This window comes from Alosa alosa, chromosome 18 (assembly GCF_017589495.1).
Source record: "Alosa alosa isolate M-15738 ecotype Scorff River chromosome 18, AALO_Geno_1.1, whole genome shotgun sequence".
Lineage (NCBI taxonomy): Eukaryota > Metazoa > Chordata > Actinopteri > Clupeiformes > Clupeidae > Alosa > Alosa alosa.
In genome coordinates this window covers 20,638,675-20,655,706 of record NC_063206.1, presented here as the reverse complement: position 1 = coordinate 20,655,706, position 17,032 = coordinate 20,638,675, and the positions used below count along the sequence as shown (strand labels likewise).

The 17,032-nt window shown below is 40.6% G+C and overlaps 2 protein-coding genes across 2 annotated transcripts in view; one reads left to right on the top strand and one right to left on the bottom strand.

Moving 5' to 3' along the window:
* ddx43 (DEAD (Asp-Glu-Ala-Asp) box polypeptide 43) overlaps positions 1-2,598 on the top strand; it is a 30,508-nt gene extending 27,910 nt beyond the window's left edge. The window contains exons 15-16 of the mRNA XM_048270477.1: positions 1,190-1,277; positions 2,116-2,598. Coding sequence (XP_048126434.1) covers positions 1,190-1,277; positions 2,116-2,262 — 235 coding nt within the window. The 3' untranslated portion in view covers positions 2,263-2,598. The remainder of the gene's footprint in view (positions 1-1,189; positions 1,278-2,115) is intronic.
* Positions 2,599-2,606: 8 nt separating this feature from the next.
* Positions 2,607-9,390, bottom strand: cgasa (cyclic GMP-AMP synthase a). Its single transcript, XM_048270478.1, has 5 exons — positions 8,838-9,390; positions 4,806-5,028; positions 4,257-4,523; positions 3,619-3,718; positions 2,607-3,071 (listed from the first exon to the last, which is right to left on the bottom strand). The coding sequence occupies exons 1-5, from the start codon at positions 9,336-9,338 to the stop codon at positions 2,732-2,734; spliced, it is 1,431 nt and encodes a 476-aa protein (XP_048126435.1). The 5' UTR covers positions 9,339-9,390; the 3' UTR covers positions 2,607-2,731.
* Positions 9,391-17,032: the final 7,642 nt, after the last annotated feature.

The following is a 17,032-nucleotide window of genomic DNA, read 5'->3' as shown; positions in this document are numbered from 1 at the left end:
TGGTGTGTGCCTGCCTCTATGCTTGCTGATGCCCTAATTGAAGATGTGTTTTTTTCTGAATGTTTTCCTCTTCCATAATTCTTTTTACATCGAGATTGAGCAAACATTCAATGTCGGACATGTGTTGTATTACTTCAACAACTATAAACTTACCCTGTGAAAAGTTTGTTTTTGATCTCAACTTTGCAAGCAGCAGAGTAAGCTAGGCTACTTTTATTCTATAAAGTTGTACAGAAAGTAAGCAAAAGCAGTTGTGGTTGCAGCAATGCTAATTTATTGAGCATAATTTAAAAGTGTTTATTTAGACTACTCCTATTTTAGATAGGGAAATCCAAGGCAACTAAATGTAAGATGTTCATTAAGGGTCAAGTTGTGCCCACTCTTATGCAAACCTGCTGCATGACAGTTCAGCAGTTGTTACTAGAACTGTGGGGAAGGGCTGTTGGGGGAGAGAATAAGGAGCTGTGATCGCACAGCAATACGTTTTCAATCAGTGATATCCTGTTTTTAAACTCATGCAAGCCCGACCGCAAAATCTGTATCTTTCTTTCTTTCTTTCTTTCTTTCTTTCTTTCTCTCTCTCTCTCTCTCTCTCTCTCTCTCTCTCTCCTCGCTCTCTCTCTCTCCTTCTCGCTCTCTCTCGCTCTCGCTCTCTCTCTCTCTCTCCTTCTCGCTCTCTCTCTCTCTCCTCTCTCTCTCCCTCCCCTTCGTGCAACGAATCTCGTTCAACTTGTTCCACAAAACCAGCCAATCACAATTAATCATTAAAAAAGGAATTTAAATATGCCAGTGTGCTTCATGCATTGTCTGATTTTTTTATTTATTTTTTTCTGTCCAAGACAATAAAAGTGCAAGTGCAAAGTCCATGTCTTGACAAAGTGCAAACGTGGCATGACTTAACACTGATTTCATACCACTCAAAATGTCTTTATGAATCTGAAGTGCATCGAAAAGATATTTGATACACTTTCATTTCATCTGAAGACTAAACTGTTCTACTCTTTGCCACTTTATGAAGGCGGAAAAAAAACAATATCTCACTTTTCAGTATGTGAAAATCAACAGACCACAGATAGAAAAATAGAAAACATGTTTTAAGTTCTGATCAAAAGTTCTGACCAACTCAATTGTGTAGAGAATGATGAAAGTGAATTTGTTATCCTGAACTGTGTGTTTCGCCCCTCTGTAGACGCTCAGGTGTGTCTGTAACGCTGGTAACGAGAGATGACTGGAGTAAGGCAGCAGAGCTGATCAACATTCTGGAAAGAGCGGGTCAGGTATGGTACTTTTGGCCTTTAAACAGAGTTGCTAGGCACTGCTAGAAAATAAAGTCTTGCATAAAGGCTTTCTTGTCACAATTGTTTCTCTTTTGGAGGTATAATGCCAACTCCATGACGTAAATGCTAGGGGCGAGGCTAGGGCTGGGCGATATATCGGTATTACGACTACGACCGATATATTTTTGAAAACGATATGTAGTTGAGACAATATCGTAATACCGGTATAATGTCAAATAATGGGCCATTTTATCAAAGCCACTTGCTCTTCTGTATTCAGACCATTCAGATAGCCGCAGCTCTGCTCAACTGCGCCCCTTGCGTGTGCACGTTCTCCCTCGCAGCACTACAAACCACATTTATCAACACACGAGTATTCTTACGCTGGAATTGGAGTGATATGAAAGTTTCATGAATCACACATGAACCCCGTCTTAAGATGATTTCTGCGCTCAGATCTACGCTCGGTTGATAAATGAGGGTCATTGAAACTCTTTGCTGTTGTGCTTACTGAATAAATGATTATTCAGATGAACTTCTACAGTGTTCAGGGTTCCCACGGGTCATGGAATTTCTGGATTTTCATGGAATTTTGGAAAGTCTATTCCAGACATGGAAAGTCAGGGAATTTTAGCATTTTTGGGGTAAAGTCAAAGATCATGGAATTTTGCATCTGACTTCGAGTGGGAACCCTGAGTGTTGCCAGTAAAAGGCGCAAAGAAGTGTTGATCTTGGATGGGATTACCCTTTCACTTTCTCACGTTAGCACTGATATTTGAGGGTTCATGGATCTGTGTGTGTGTGTGTGTGTGTGTGTGTGTGTGTGTGTGTGTTTTAGGAGGTTCCAGAGGAGTTGGTCTTGATGGCAGAACGGTTTGAGAAAAAGCAGAGAGAGAGGGCCATGATGCCTACACGAGGTGGGAGCAGAGGAGGAGGAGGAGGGCGTGGAGGAGGGAGAAGGGACAGAGATTTAACCTGGATCTGATCTACAGGTGTCATTCACAGCATCATGTGTTTGAGCGGTTTTTGCCTATATCCATTCATTCCTATGATGCAAACCACAGTGTATTAGGTTGCCCGGTTATCGGGTTAATTGGTATCGTTCTAGGTTGCTGAACTGTGGACACTTTAGAGTGGTTACCCTTGAACCTCTAATACGCTAATGTCCCCACAAAGTCAAGTGGCTATGTTTTTCTAGACATCCAGTGTTCCAGGTGTTTGTTTCCTTTTAATGGCAACGTATTATTTAACTTAGTTATACTTTTTTGGAAATCCGTTTAAATAATTTTTTGTTGCCTTGTTCAAATAAAATCAACCACAGTCGAATCGTTGAAGAAAAAATTGTCTTATCAATTGTGAATTTTATTGAATAATTTTGGTTAGTTAAGTAAGTATAAACAATAAATATATGTAAACATCACAGTACAAATCCAAAAATTGTATTGGCTAGTCCTTTACATCATTTTGAAAATTGGGAACCCATTGTTGCGCTCCTTTTCGATGTAGTCGGCAAGTTTCCTGCAGCTTTCAGCACTGACTGAGCCAAGGAGGTTATGCTTGGGGATAAAGAAGTTTGGGAGCTCTCTTTGCTTCAAGTGCGCCACAAAATCCTGCAGTAGAAGCTGGAAGCAGTCATGAAGATCGGAGAGCTTCCAGTCACTGTCCTGAGTTCGTACTGTGCAGGCGTGTAGAAGGGTGGTCTTGGCGTGGTAGGAGCAGAACTTTGACAGCTCAGTCTCATGTTTGGCCTTCAGTTCTCCCAGAAGGTGCTTCAGGAGTTTCAGACATGGCTTTCTGCATAAATCCAAAATTGTCATTTGTTAGTCTTTCAGAAAGTAGACATGAATAATTTCATATTGATTTATCCTATTTGAGTCCCATGCGTCTCCATACATCTAAATGCTGGCAAATGAACCCTACATTTATGTTAGAACCTTAAGTTAGATCTCTGAAACCAAAATTAAGCAGTGGCATGGCACTCATTATTTTGAAATGGATGTCTTGCTGACCTCAGGCCTATAGGCTAAATCTAAAACGCTGCTATAATGTTGGTGCACGCTTGGTGCATGCAGTTGAATTGGGTAAAACCTTCAATTATTGATGTAAAACAACCAAGACAAAGGCATCAGTGAATAGGGCTATTATTAATAATAGGTCTATTATACAAGGATACAAGGAAGGTTGTCACATGCATATAGTTACTGGAAGTAAGAAATGCAGTGAAATTAAGTCTGGTGTCAGCCTATTTGTGCATTTATGGGGGGCGCTAAAAAGTGCAGTAGATTTCAACTATTTCATGGGTTGGTTTTCATAATATTAAAAATTTGCGATATTCTGCCACCTGCAGCATTTTGGCCCCTTTTCCTCGCAGCAGGTCTTCTCTTTGCCGTGGTTCTTCATGATGAACTTCTCCACGTGAGAAAAGGATATCCTCCAGACATCTGTAAAATGAAAAAGTGTTGCTTTTTAAAGCATTTGAAATTTCATCCCAACCACTTCTCTTTTCTGCTGATCAACGTCATCATTGAAGAGGTGTGAAATGAAAGTGAGTAGGTTGGAGTGCGGTAGGCCCATTTTTATCTTCAGCCATGAGGGCAGATGTTGACACAAGCTGATCTGACATTCGTTGAACTGTAGGTTCTGTTTTTTTTTTTTTACATTTTGGATAGTTAAGACGGTACATTATGAATGTTATAAAGAACAAAACTTACTTGAATAATGAAATAATTGTGTTAAATAACTAATGTCACAACTAATATTCTTGAAAATTCTTAATGTATTTACTTATTCTTAACCTTTGAATGTAGGCTATACCTAAGATACAGACACATAGGCCTATGTGTCATAACATGGTTGTCTGGGATGCATCAGAATTGCGTCGTTTTACATAGTGTAAATATTCCATATATCATAAACATTAGAACTGTGGGCATACTAAATATGGCCGCTGGGTTTAAATGCGTAAATAAGTGTGGCTACCTTTTGCAAGAACTCCATCTTCTTCTTTATTTGCAGACCCTTCGTGTTTGGGAACCAGATAGTAAGGCTTGAACTTAAGATCTTGTTTCACCTTCTTGCTCAGCCATTTTTCGATTTTCATGCCATCTTCCGCACACAGCGGCCATCTGCCTCCGACCTCGATACCGAGGACGATATCAATTGAAATCTCTTTTTTGTCCACATTCAGTGTCAGTGTCACAGCTGGAGATTTAGGCTTCTTGGGCTCCATCTTTAAGTTGCCTTCAACTGCGAAAACACGCGAATGCCATTGAATTGCGTATATGTACAACATGGACCCTCTGACGAAAAAGGCTACAATGTCGATAGTTTAGAATTAGAAGGTTATTTTGTTGTAGGCCTAGTATCATAAGGTGTACCAGCTGTAGCCAGCTTTTTTGTTTCTGTAGGCCCACTTGTAGGCCTTACTGTTCTGATCCATGCAACCCACCCTTCGAATTACAGTGCATGCAAAACATTGTTTTTGGCCACGCTTTTTGCAGGTTTTTAAACTCTACTGACATCACTTACTTTGTATACTCTTAATAGCTGTTTTTACTTCACGTCGAAACTCGGTCATCATGAGGCTGGCGCACAGAACATAATCTTTGGAGAGGAAGTCGTCCAGGACATGTTTCTGTGGATGACGTTTAAACTTCACGCTGTAATAGGCTCCATCTGAGCCAAAAGGCTGTACATCTACTCTTTTTACACAGGTTGTGAACATCACATCGAATTCGTCGGGATTACTAATCTGGAATTCAAAAACAAAATTATTAGAAGCAGTTAGAAACTTTAAAATGAAGTGAGACGGTGCTTCAGCATCATCCCCGCTTTCGAAAACAAGAGTGCACGTGCGTAAAGCAGCATGTAAGGTGTGATCAAAAGCACTAACGGCCATTTCACATTGGATGCATGGCAACTGAGTGTCAGCTGCGTTACCTGTGCGTTTTCATTTCGCCACCCATGTTAACAGGTTGGAGCATGCAGTGTCTGTGTGTTTCAATTGTTGATGGGACATTTAATGTTGTAACACCATACTAATACCATACAGTCAATGCAAACAACATGTACAAAATTAATATATTCTGTTTCACGATCAAATCATAACATTTGAGAAATAAAAGTTGGGGGAAAAAAAGCATGAGGTCTGTTGCCAGTGAAGTAATTTACAGGTGTTACGGGTGGGCTTGGGTGATGGCCATTTCTGAGAAAAACCAACACGGCAAGTTTATTCATGGATAACCTATGGCGGTATCCATGTCAGTAAGTGTTTTCATACTGGCAGTGTGTGGTATATGGATGGGTTAATGGTTTTGTCCTGTTCTGTTTTCAATCCTACTTCACAGGGCGCTCGTTCAACGTGTTCTGGCTTGGACAGTTGTCCGCATCTCCCCATCTCGCCACAGGGGCCCCCTAGGGCTTGGTGCCTTCAGGGCTCTTCTCTTTGCTGTTTACAGCACCTCTCTGGGTCCAAGCATACACTTGCATGGCTTCTCATATCACTGCTGTGTAGATGACACACAGCTCTATGGGTCATTTCCACCTGACGACCCCTCGGTCTGCATGGCTCTCTGAATGTCTCTCAGACATATATCTACATTGATGAAGGCACACCACCTTCAGCTGAACCTCTCACAAAGTGAACTGCTGATCCTCCCAGCCAAACCTATACTATGCACAATGACAGCAACATCAAAATTGACTCCCTATCTCTTGCCCCTACTACCAGGGTAGCCTAAACTTAGGAGTCATGATCGACGACCAGCTAAATCTTCTCTGATCATGTTGCTTCAGTTGTGCCACTCTTCTACACTTCACAGGCAGCTCACTGCGTCGGGATTAGTGTGTGTGCTTCACCTCACTGTGTTCACTGTGTGCTGAGTTTCACTAATTCATGTATTAGGATAAATGCAGAGACCAAATTTCCCTCACGGGATCAAAAGAGCATATATACTTATCAAAGTCCATAGGTGTCCCTATGCACAAACCTTCAGTTGAACAGGTGCAGGTGAGGCAGGTAAGTATAATCCAGGAGTGAAAGATCAAGAATCACAGCACACTGATCACTGTTAACTTCATTTTTACTGGTGATTCTTGATCTTTCTCATTTATACTTACTATACATTATGAAAATCAGGCCTTACTGGGGGCATGTCTACCCAGATATGAGCCCTGCCCACCCTGAGAAATAATCTGTGACGGATGCAAAATGCATTCAAATTCACACCCACCCATTATTCTATGTTGAATTGCTCACAAAGTACTAAAGTAAAGTAACTGTGAAAGAGCAAAACCTAAGCTTTTCAACTGTAATAGTCCAGTTTTGTCAATGGGAAAAGTGCTAACGTCTCCCTGTATTAAAACGACCTTTACGAAAATGAACTAATGTACTTTGGAACAAAATATTATTGTAATCTTATAGGAATACTATAGTAGTTTGGGGCATGTTATAGACGTATTATAGTATTTTGGCTACTATAGGAGTATTTTAAGACCTGTACTATAGGATTAGGGCCCACTAAGAGAGTAAGGACATAGAGGTATTATACACTACCATAGAGCCTACTATATAAATGTTGTATTGTTACTGTGGTCATTTTCACAACACCGTCACTGTTACCCATGGCATCATGAATGACTGCACATGACAGGAAAGTGGTATGGACATGCACGTTCCCCACCTCCACTCCCCTGAGTTCATTAGAGCTGCTGGCATGAAAAACAACCAGGTGTGTCTTGTGAAACACTAGTCGGAAGTTAGGAGGAGGTTATACCTTTCTAGTCAGAAGTTGGAGGAGGTTATGGCTTTCTAATGAGGCGTTAACAATACACACCCTCAAATGGTGTGTGTGTGTGTAGATCAGTGGTCCCCAAACTACGGCCCGCCACCTCATTTTGGGTGGCCCCCCAAAATATGTCCGTGGTATATAGGATCTGCCCCGCATGGGAGTACGACATCGTCAAACTATAACCTCCGTAATTTCCCACATTCATTCTCTATGGCGAGTCTTAACAGTACACATGTAATACTCCTTTTGTCCACTGGTGGTTGTTTTTGGTGCTGTTTCGCGTTTGCCATCGAAAACGGAATGAAATGAAGGCCTACCTGCAAACAATGTAAGAGGCCTATGCTGACTGCATCAGTGCTCAATATTCTAAAAGTTTATCAATTAATTGCTAATAACTAACTTCTATTCAAGTCATATTTCTGGGACTTTCTGGGATAATTATTTCTATTTTTTATTCACTCGTTCAAATGTACAAATTCACAAAGTTATCATCAGGTGAGTGAAAGTGGTCATTTCAGATGTTTTTTGCCAGCACTTCATAAAACTCATAGTTTGAGAACTTTAAATTATTTGTAGGATATTGCTTGTTTACAACTTGAGCTGTGTATTCAAAGACACAGAGTGCAGAGTTCACACATTTTGAATATTTCATTTGAGCTACATTTTACACTGATATGGCATGATGGCAACATAAACACAGCTGACAATGGTATTAAATCGCAGTAGCCTATGATTAAATGTAATGGAATGTTAAACTAAGGTAGACTGCTGCTGTTCACAGCACTAAGCTATTTATGGTTACTGATATACTCTCGAGTTTCTGGCCCTCGCTTAGAGCCAGGCATAGTGAGCTGGCCCTCGGAAGAAAAAGTTTGGGGACCACTGGTGTACATGTAGATCATGTTGGAGGTTTCTAGTAACCATATACCGTTGGCCGTTATGTTGAAGACATGGTCTAAGAGCAACCACTTGTGGAGTGTGGTTTACAACTTGATGTTTATTTCTAACTCGAGGGTTTTATTTTTGTGCTTGTTTCTGTATTTACTTAAGATTTTTGTTTATATCATTATAGTTATGGTTAATATTAATTCCTTATCAAATGCCAGTAGATAAAATAACACAAAAAGGGAACAACAGGGCTATGTAGTACTATTGGACATTACTTAAAAAAGAAAACATAAACGTATCACTGGCTTTAGAAAGACATTTGACAGAAGATATATTTTCTATGGAATTAAAATATTTCAGATGCGATCCCTACTCCGTGGTGATGCCAAAAACTGAGGCGCTTATAAGCAAGCGCTCCACGACTAGAACTCGTGTCTGGTTTATTGCTCCTGAAGCATGTATTCCCAGACTTTTATTGACTTTAATCTTTCAAAATTAACTTATTTTTTCTTACCATTAAATAACTTCCAAAAACCATGCCGAGAAATATAATGGACTTGCATTAGGCTAACTCTTCTATTGTCAGTGCCAGTGATGGGTGCATAATCCCTCTCAAAAAAGTAGGCTATATGCCTAAACCTATGTCGCCATGACTCCATCCCCGTGTCCAAAATCCATGCTTTGGTGGATTTTATAATTATTATTATTATTATTATTATTGATCGCCAAGGGATTTGTTGCGCTTGATCTCGGGCCTCCTTGTACACAAAAAACAAATAATATTATGTTGGAACTCTATAGTCTAGGGTCTCCATTTTATTGAAGGCATCAAAAACAACAACTAGATGAGAACCTAATGAGATGGGCGGTCTCAAACAATTACCTTGAGATTTTCGAAGTAGCTACCAGTTGGTAAAGGCTGAATTTCCTTAAAATTTTTCGACTTCTCCAGATGAGTTTGGATCTTCGCAACGACTTCATTTTTTATTTTCGCGGCTTTGCTCCTTGCATCTCTGCTGATCTTCAGTTGGTCCAACGTCTTCTGAAGACCTCTGCTTAGATCATCATCTCTACTGCAGCCTCTTCTAATAAGTGGAGGAGGTGACTTGCCGCGTGGACTCTCAGCAGCGCCAGGGGGTCGCTTTGGCTCCGGACTCTTGCGCTGTGCCCCTTTTCCACTGACTGCAGGTGGATTTGGTAGGCCTACCATCACACTTCTTACAGTGCTCTTTCTGCGTGCTCCTCTGTCACACTTTGGCCCAGGTGTCCGTGTCGAAGACTTTGCTTGAGTTGGAGTACGTTGAGAGTCGGTGCTTTTAGCGTCCTTCTGCTCTGTTTTTTTACGGGGCATTTGGCATTTGGGAGATATCTTCCTGTCTGTCATAGTACTGTTCTCTTCATGCGAAACCGGTAGTGAAAGAAAGTATGCCAGGCGTTTTTTCGTATAAGCAAAGCAGAGGGCGGGGCCGCACTCTCAAACTTGATCGGGCAGAATATTTCCATTCGCCAGATGGCTTCAGGGGTGCAGTAAAAAAAGAGGTGGGTACATTTCTGTGATCAGGCGGGCGGCGGACCATGGTATACCGGTGTGTATCCTGACCACATCGCTATAGACTTTGATGGTCCCAAGGGTAGCGCTGGGTGTGCCCTCATAAGCCACACAATCACTAATCAACTCTCATTTCATTGTTTCAAGTTTTCAGAACTTTCATAAGTTCATTGTTAACTCCAGAAGGAATAAATATGGTTGAAGTCAATAAAGTTCATCAAATCACTAAAGACAGAAAAAATATCAGGATGCATGTCAGAATGGCCTAATGAAATAAATAAAATAATAAAAAATAAGAAATATGAAATCTTAGACAGACTACCTATAATAAAATAATATATGGGTGATTTCCTCTTTTGGATCAAATTTACATGTCCCAATGATTTCCTTACTCTTATTCTTTAATAAAAGTAGACAAATATTAATAACAAATCAATGTTATTTGTTTAGGTGTTTTCTATTGCTTTAACATAAATAAATGACATAAAAGGCACTTTTTCTGTGGTATGCGTTCAATTCAGCATGTCCCCAATGCAATGTAACCAACTTCCTCAATAAATATAAACTATAAAATACTAAAAACGTTATCTTTATTGCTTTGATAGACTAGGGTGCACTTCCTTTAGTCAAGGAAATAAATTTATAGTGAAACTACATTTATTTTCTGTAGTTATATATTAGATTAGATTAGATTCAACTTTTATTGTCATTGTGCAGAGTAGTACAAAGCCAATGAAATGCAGTGTGTGTCTAACCAGAAGTGCAAATAAGCAGAAAAGTGCAATGTGATACAAAGTATAGACAGGTAGTGAGGCAGGACAAGAAATATAGTACAGCGTAGAGAGTAGTATGCAGTTGGTTTACAGAAGGTGGTTTAGAGTAATATAAATTAGAGTATGTGCAGTGTATTAGCAGTTACTTTATAATGTATGAACAACATGTACAAATATGTGCAATGTAGTAGCAGTAACAATATAATAGTAGTAAGAATAATATAGATATACTGTATATACTTCCTCTGAACCTGCTTGATCGGGTGCTTAGAGACCTGTAACGCCTCCTGGAGGGTGGTTGGGGTGAGAACAGTCTTTGATGATTCTGTGCGCCTTACGCAATTATCACTTGCCCTGGATGGCCTCGATAGAGGGGAGTGAGGAACCGGCAGAGGTGGAAAAAGTACGAAAATATTGTACTCAAGTAAAAGTACCAATACCTTGATGAAATATTACTCAAGTACAAATTAAAATACCGATCTGAAAATGTACTCAAGTAAAAGTAAAAAGTAGTTAATTTAAAATATACTTTAAGTAAAAGTTACTTAGTTACTTTTTTTTTTTTTTTGGGGTACCATAACAACCAGTTTTACCAAAGACTTTCTAATGAGGAGATACAGCACTCAAAAAAAAAATCCTCCATAGTAATGCATGGGGTTAGTTTGTAACGCCAATATGGCAGTTGTCTACACATCATATGTCTACACATATCACAACCCTTCCGCGGCAAAACGTCGACATGTGAATACATTGAGCGAATCATGTGGTGTGTTGTAAAATACATTGAGCCAATCATGTGGTGTGCTGTGAAGACATCGTGCCAATCATCTGTTGTGATCTCGCTGCTGGAGCAAGATCGGTGTCGTGAAGCCTTACGCACAGGCATTTCTGCTGAAATAGATGCACGATAAGTGCTCAAAAAGTGTTGCAATATGGCCGCCGAGTGGAGGTACTTGCCTGAAAAAGGACGTTGAGAAATGGAGATCTATGTGAAAAATCACCGGAGTTCTCCTTTAAGTTTGAGCAGTAGTTGATTTTCAAAGTTAGTTGCACTCATCCTTGGGTCGCTTTGCGGTGAACAGTAATCCAGCACAACTGAAAAGCCCCTCACAGGCAGCTGAGGCAGGCAGGCCAATATTGAGTAGGGCTGTCACTTTACGTTCGAAAATCGATTGACCAAACAACACAAGTTTCGAAAACTAAAATAGGGAATCGATTTTAACCAAATATAAAATAATTCCGAAGTGCAGAAATCATTGCGAACGCTAAAAAGAAAATTCCCACCAATTTTACGCACCGGGAACAGCTGTTTCAATCAGCTGCTGTGCTGTTCATGTTTTGCCAAAAAATGGAGGACAACGCGATCAACCTGTGCGACATGTAGAGAGACGAGTGATAGGCCCTAATAACTTGAGGAGTTCGATGTGGAAGTACTTCGGATTTTTGGTATGTCAAACTATGGAGAAGAACAAAGCGGTAGGCTACGCAACCTGTGCAATCGAGTTCTACGTAGGCGAAATTTGTTTGACGTAAACACAGACACAGCTAGGTTGAAGCCTGCTGTCATGTCACTGATGTAATGGCAGTCCACTCGGTTTACTGGTTTTCGAGAATGTTGCACTTCTGTTTGTCATTGTGCACGAAACTTCACGCCAATAAATCAGAAATATTGCTGGCTTGCGTCTACAATCGTCCTAATGCAGTTGTTTGTGGATTGGCCTATATTTGGCGTTGAAAATGGAAACGTCTTTAGACATAAAAAATCGATTTTACAATCGATTCAATGAACACACTGTCTCAAAAATCGAACAGGAATTTTTCACAAAAGTGACAGCCCTAATGCCCTAATATTGAGTTGCAGAGAGTTTTATATTTGGAAACGAGCAGAAGGTTCAACAGATTAAAGGGCGTCGTACTGGGGGGGGGAAGTGGGAAGTATAGGGCCGCAATGGAGGAGAGGGCCCGTGAAAAGTGGAATACAGGGGGCACAACATTTTCACCAGGCATTAGTAATAACTCAGGTAATCCACACATAAAAAATCCAAACAACTCCATAAGTAGAGTCATGTAATGAAGTGGAATAACACAGGGGAGAAGTATTAAACACGCTAAGAAAAAGCACTAAGGCAAGGAAAGGGAAGGAACGAGCTGGAATCTGTATAGAGAGTTTTTTCCTTTCTATCTGTGCAAATTAATATAAGCTTGGTTAGTAGCCTACATATTGATGGGCTATAAAAAGGTTTTTCATTACCAAGGTGTCACACAAGAAACATTTCATGATGGATAAAAGCAAAAAGCTCTCCCAAGACCTTTGCAACCTTATTGTTGCAAAACATATCAATGAAACTGGTTACAGATGCATTTCAAAACATCAGAATCTTCCAGTAAGCAGCATGGGAGCCATTATCTGCAAGTGGAAGAAACATCACTGCATCATCAACCGGCCATGCACAGGATCTCCTCGTAATATTCCTGACCAGGGAGTCAGAAGGATAGTCAATTCCAAGAGCCAAGGTCCACTCGGAGAAAGCTCCAGAAAGACTTGAAGGCAGCCAATTCAATTAAATAGTTCTGGAAGTAACTAAAGATCAGGATTCACAAGAGGGACCCCTGGAATCTGTTTAGAACAATGGGCCAAAATCAGACCTGATACTGCGACCAATAAGTTTTGTCATACAGGAAATGTCTTGAAGCTGTCTTTACAAACAAAGGCTTTTCCACAAAGTATTGAAGAAATGTCAGTAGGCACATTCAATACTTTTTTCCTGTGTCATTCCACTTTAATACACAAAACTCTTATGTTTGGATTTTTTATATGTGTGTTAATATAATGTCTGGTGAAAATTTCGAATAGACTCTAGGGGGGAAAAAATAAGCGTTCAATACTTATTTCCACCATATATTAATTTTACCTGAATATTTTAACTTCCAAATTAAATGTCAAAATGAATGTCAGACGAAATTTAAAGTTTGACTGACTGGATTTTGTATACAAAACATAGTGAAAACTGTGTAAGGTCACTCTCACTCTCCCTTGCACGATTCATAAGGTAGTCTATCTTTTGTTTATTTAGTTGAGCATCGCTAGTAGTGGACCGCTAATTGTTTTGCTGCTGGTGCAATGTCTTTCTCCAAGAAAGCCAAGTCAGGTTACTAAAAACAAAGGCCAAAACGGGGAAAAAGAGAGACATCAAAATGAGGGGAAACAATTGCTAATAAACTTCTTTCCATAGAAAGGTGAGCACAAACGTCAAAACACGAAATTCCATGGTGTTTGCTTAAATATCTCCGCAATCATTAGTGCTAAAACGAACTGAGACAACCGATTGGAATAGCGGAAAATACACTTTCATAAGTTAGGCTAATCTGATGCATTTCGTGATCCAGTCTCCATCACTTTCAGAAAGACTGCATGGCGCCAGCTTGATTAATGTCCTGTTGTAGGCTACATGTATGCTGATCATTATCACTAGGCTAGTGGTTTAGGGCGCGATTTTTTTCTCTCCCTTTCCGTTTTAGTTAGTCTTTTTTTTACTCAAGTAACGGGATTTTTGATGTAGCGAAGTGCAATACTTCACTCAAAATGTAATCAAGTAAAATTTAAAATACCGATTTTATAAACTACTTCAAAAATACAAAATACACAGAAAAACTACTCAATACAGTAACGTGAGTAAATGTATTTCGTTACTTTCCACCTCTGGGAACCGGTGATGCATTGGGCAGTTTTCACCACCCTCTGCAGTGCTTTTCAGTCGTAGGCAGAGCAGTTGCCATTACCAAACTGTGACACAGTTGGTGAGGATGCTCTCGATGGTGCACCGGGAGAAGTTCACCAGGATCTGGGGAGACAGGTTGTTCCTCTTTATTCTCCTCAGAAAGAAAAGATGCTGGTGAGCCTTCTTGATCAGGGTAGAGGTGTTAAGGGTCCAAGAGAAGTCCTCAGCAATGTGAATACCCAGGAACTTGAAGCTGGTGACATGCTACACCTCAGTCCCATTGATGAGAATGGGGGTGTGTGCCAGCTTTAGACTTCCTGAAGTCCACAATGAGCTCCTTGGTCCTTTTGGTGTTGAGAGCCAGGCTGTTGTCAGTGCACCATGATGTAAGGTGCTGGACCTCCTCCCTGTAGGCCGTTTCATCGTCGTTGTTGCTGATGAGGCCAATCACCGTAGTGTCGTCTGCAAACTTGACAATGGTGTTAGAGCCATGTACAGGTGTGAAGTGGTAGGTGAAGAGGGAGTAGAGGAGAGGGCTCAGCACACATCCCTGTGGTACACTGATGTTCAGGATGATGGTTGAGGAGGTGTGATTATCTAACATAACATACTTAGGTCTGTTGGTTAGGGAATCCAGTTAGAGGGAGGTATTGATGCCCAGTTTCGTGATCAGTTTGGAGAGGATGACTGTGTTGAATGCTGAGCTAAAGTCAATGAACAGCATTCTCACATAGATGTTGCGATTGCCAAGGTGGGACAGGGCAGAGTGAAGTGCCGTAGAGATGGCATCCTCAGTGCTCCCGTTCTGATGGTAGGCGAATTGGCCCAGAGGGGTCCAGTGAGTGTGGTAAGCAGGTCTTGAGATGGGCCAGGACCAGCCTCTCAAAGCACTTTATGATGATGGGGGTGAGTGCAACTGGACGGAAGTCATTAAGCCTTGTTAAGGCTTGCAGTGGAGTGTTTTGGCACCGGCACGATGGAGGTGGTTTTAAAGAACGTGGGGACAGCCGCCTGGGCTAGTGACAAATTAAAAATGTCAGTCCAAATCTCAGGGACTGTATGGCCCTGCAGTCCTTTTCCACCGTGTTGGTCTGTATTTTCTTGCCTCCCCAAAAAAACTACAGATCCATATAGCCATTTGCAGGAAGTAACAACTTATATAAAGCTTATACCCTGAGAATGTGATCTACCATGACATGAGACATGTCCCACCTTCCTCATTAGTATGCTACCCATGCATAGTACATTATTGATATTGGTATTGGTAAATAGAGTAGGCCTAATGCAAATGTTGTGGAAGTTTTGTATTGTTTATGGATCTCACTCACTGTAGTCGAGGCCGTTTTCTGGCATAATCAGTAGAAGGGACAGCTGGTAACTGACACCATAATGCAACGCAATATGGATAAACTGTTGCGCAACATAAAAACGATATAAGCTTAATTTAGAATGGTTTAAGAACAGTATGCTATTTAAAGGTGGATAAACACAATTTAGAGGTGTGTAAGCTATTTCCGAAATTCACAAAGTGCGTAAACGGCGCTGAACAAATACTTGTGTATAGCCTCCACTACATCCCTGGATTGTATACATGGTATGGCGTACAGTGACTAATCTCTATATCATGATGTTGAACATACTTAGTCTCAATATACATCAACAATAGGCTACAGTATTTTTAAATCATCAGTTACAATCTAATGTGTTCATCATCAGCTTGCTGTGTTGAAAAGGGGCATTGGTGTCTCTGGTTTGCCCAGCATAATAAATCACAACACATATTCATAAACTCTAAAATTAAAATGGTTAATGTACTCATTGGTTAAAACATCAAATGAACATGCCAGAAAAGGAGACCAAAATGGCATAGTGCATGGAAAAACTTGACTTGACTTGAAGATTGCACAGTTGGAGGAACTTCAGTTGCCCTGGGATCCCCTTTTTGATTTCAGTGTAGGTGTCTACAATAACATCCACTCAATTAACCCATCATAGCCTACTGTATGTTTTCATACATGAAAGAGCATTTCTGTATAAAAACAAACAATTGGTCATCCTAGGCCCTATGGTTCTCGATATTGTTACACCCCACCTTTACAAAAACCCACCACTGACCCCAAATCCTAATAAATAACAGTAACAACCTTTTAAAATGTACCCAACCAGTGGGATTTATTACATGAAGATAAACCATAATAAAACACTAAATAGACATGACACAAAGTCCAAATCAAAAGACAAGACAAAATCCCAGGCTGAGAGGCAGCAAGACAGCCAGCAGTCCCCACACCAAAAGCCTCTCCTCAGGAACTGGATCCTGGAGCCTTTAACTCCTGATCAATCAGGGCCAGGTGCTCCCAATCAACGCAATTATCTGCAGCACACCTAAGCAGAGGTAGAGAGGGGAGAGAATGGGGACAAACAGCACTGGGAACACATGCAGCCGTAACAATATATTCACAGAAAACCCTGTGCCCACCCCATCCTCCTTATTGGGGGGGTCCTGTGCGGAAATCAATGGTTCCGTGTCATCCTTTTGGGGCTACACGTCGCCCATCAAGTTACATGCAGTCCGGTCTTTTCAGTGTTCCAGGAATCATTGGCACAGAAGGGGGAAAAAAAATCCGGAAAAAAACAACTCTGACGAAACATTCACTAGCGCGATGGTCATAATGTTACCTTTGTACTTAACAGTATTTGTTCAGCACGGCCTATGTTTGTGCTGGGTCATCATATAGAGTGTCTGCCCTTCTTTGCGGCTTCTCACACACATTATGAGAATAGTGTTTATAATGTGAGGCGAATGTTTGCTTTAGAAGTGTGTTTGACATTTTGAATGGAGATTTTGAGGCATTTTGTGTTGAGCAATAGTGGGTTTTGTTGTATTTGTAGTTGTACAAAACTGTAATAACGGTTCTGTGTAATGAGAATATAAGTCACTATGGACTGCAGCCAAATTAGGATGTTTCTACTCCCACCTTGTGGCCTAATAGCACAGTTAAAACTATCGCTCTTAATAACGGTTCTTTCTCTCTTT

Bases quoted from the DNA above. Each gene is read 5' to 3' on its own strand.
- cgasa (XM_048270478.1), bottom strand. From the start codon at position 9,338: ATGACAGACAGGAAGATATCTCCCAAATGCCAAATGCCCCGTAAAAAA. The intron at 4,524-4,805 runs GTAAGTGATGTC...GTGTTTTCGCAG, and splicing joins AGCTATTAAGAGTATACAAA to TTGAAGGCAACTTAAAGATG. The intron at 3,072-3,618 runs GTGGCAGAATAT...GGATTTATGCAG, and splicing joins AAGGGGCCAAAATGCTGCAG to AAAGCCATGTCTGAAACTCC.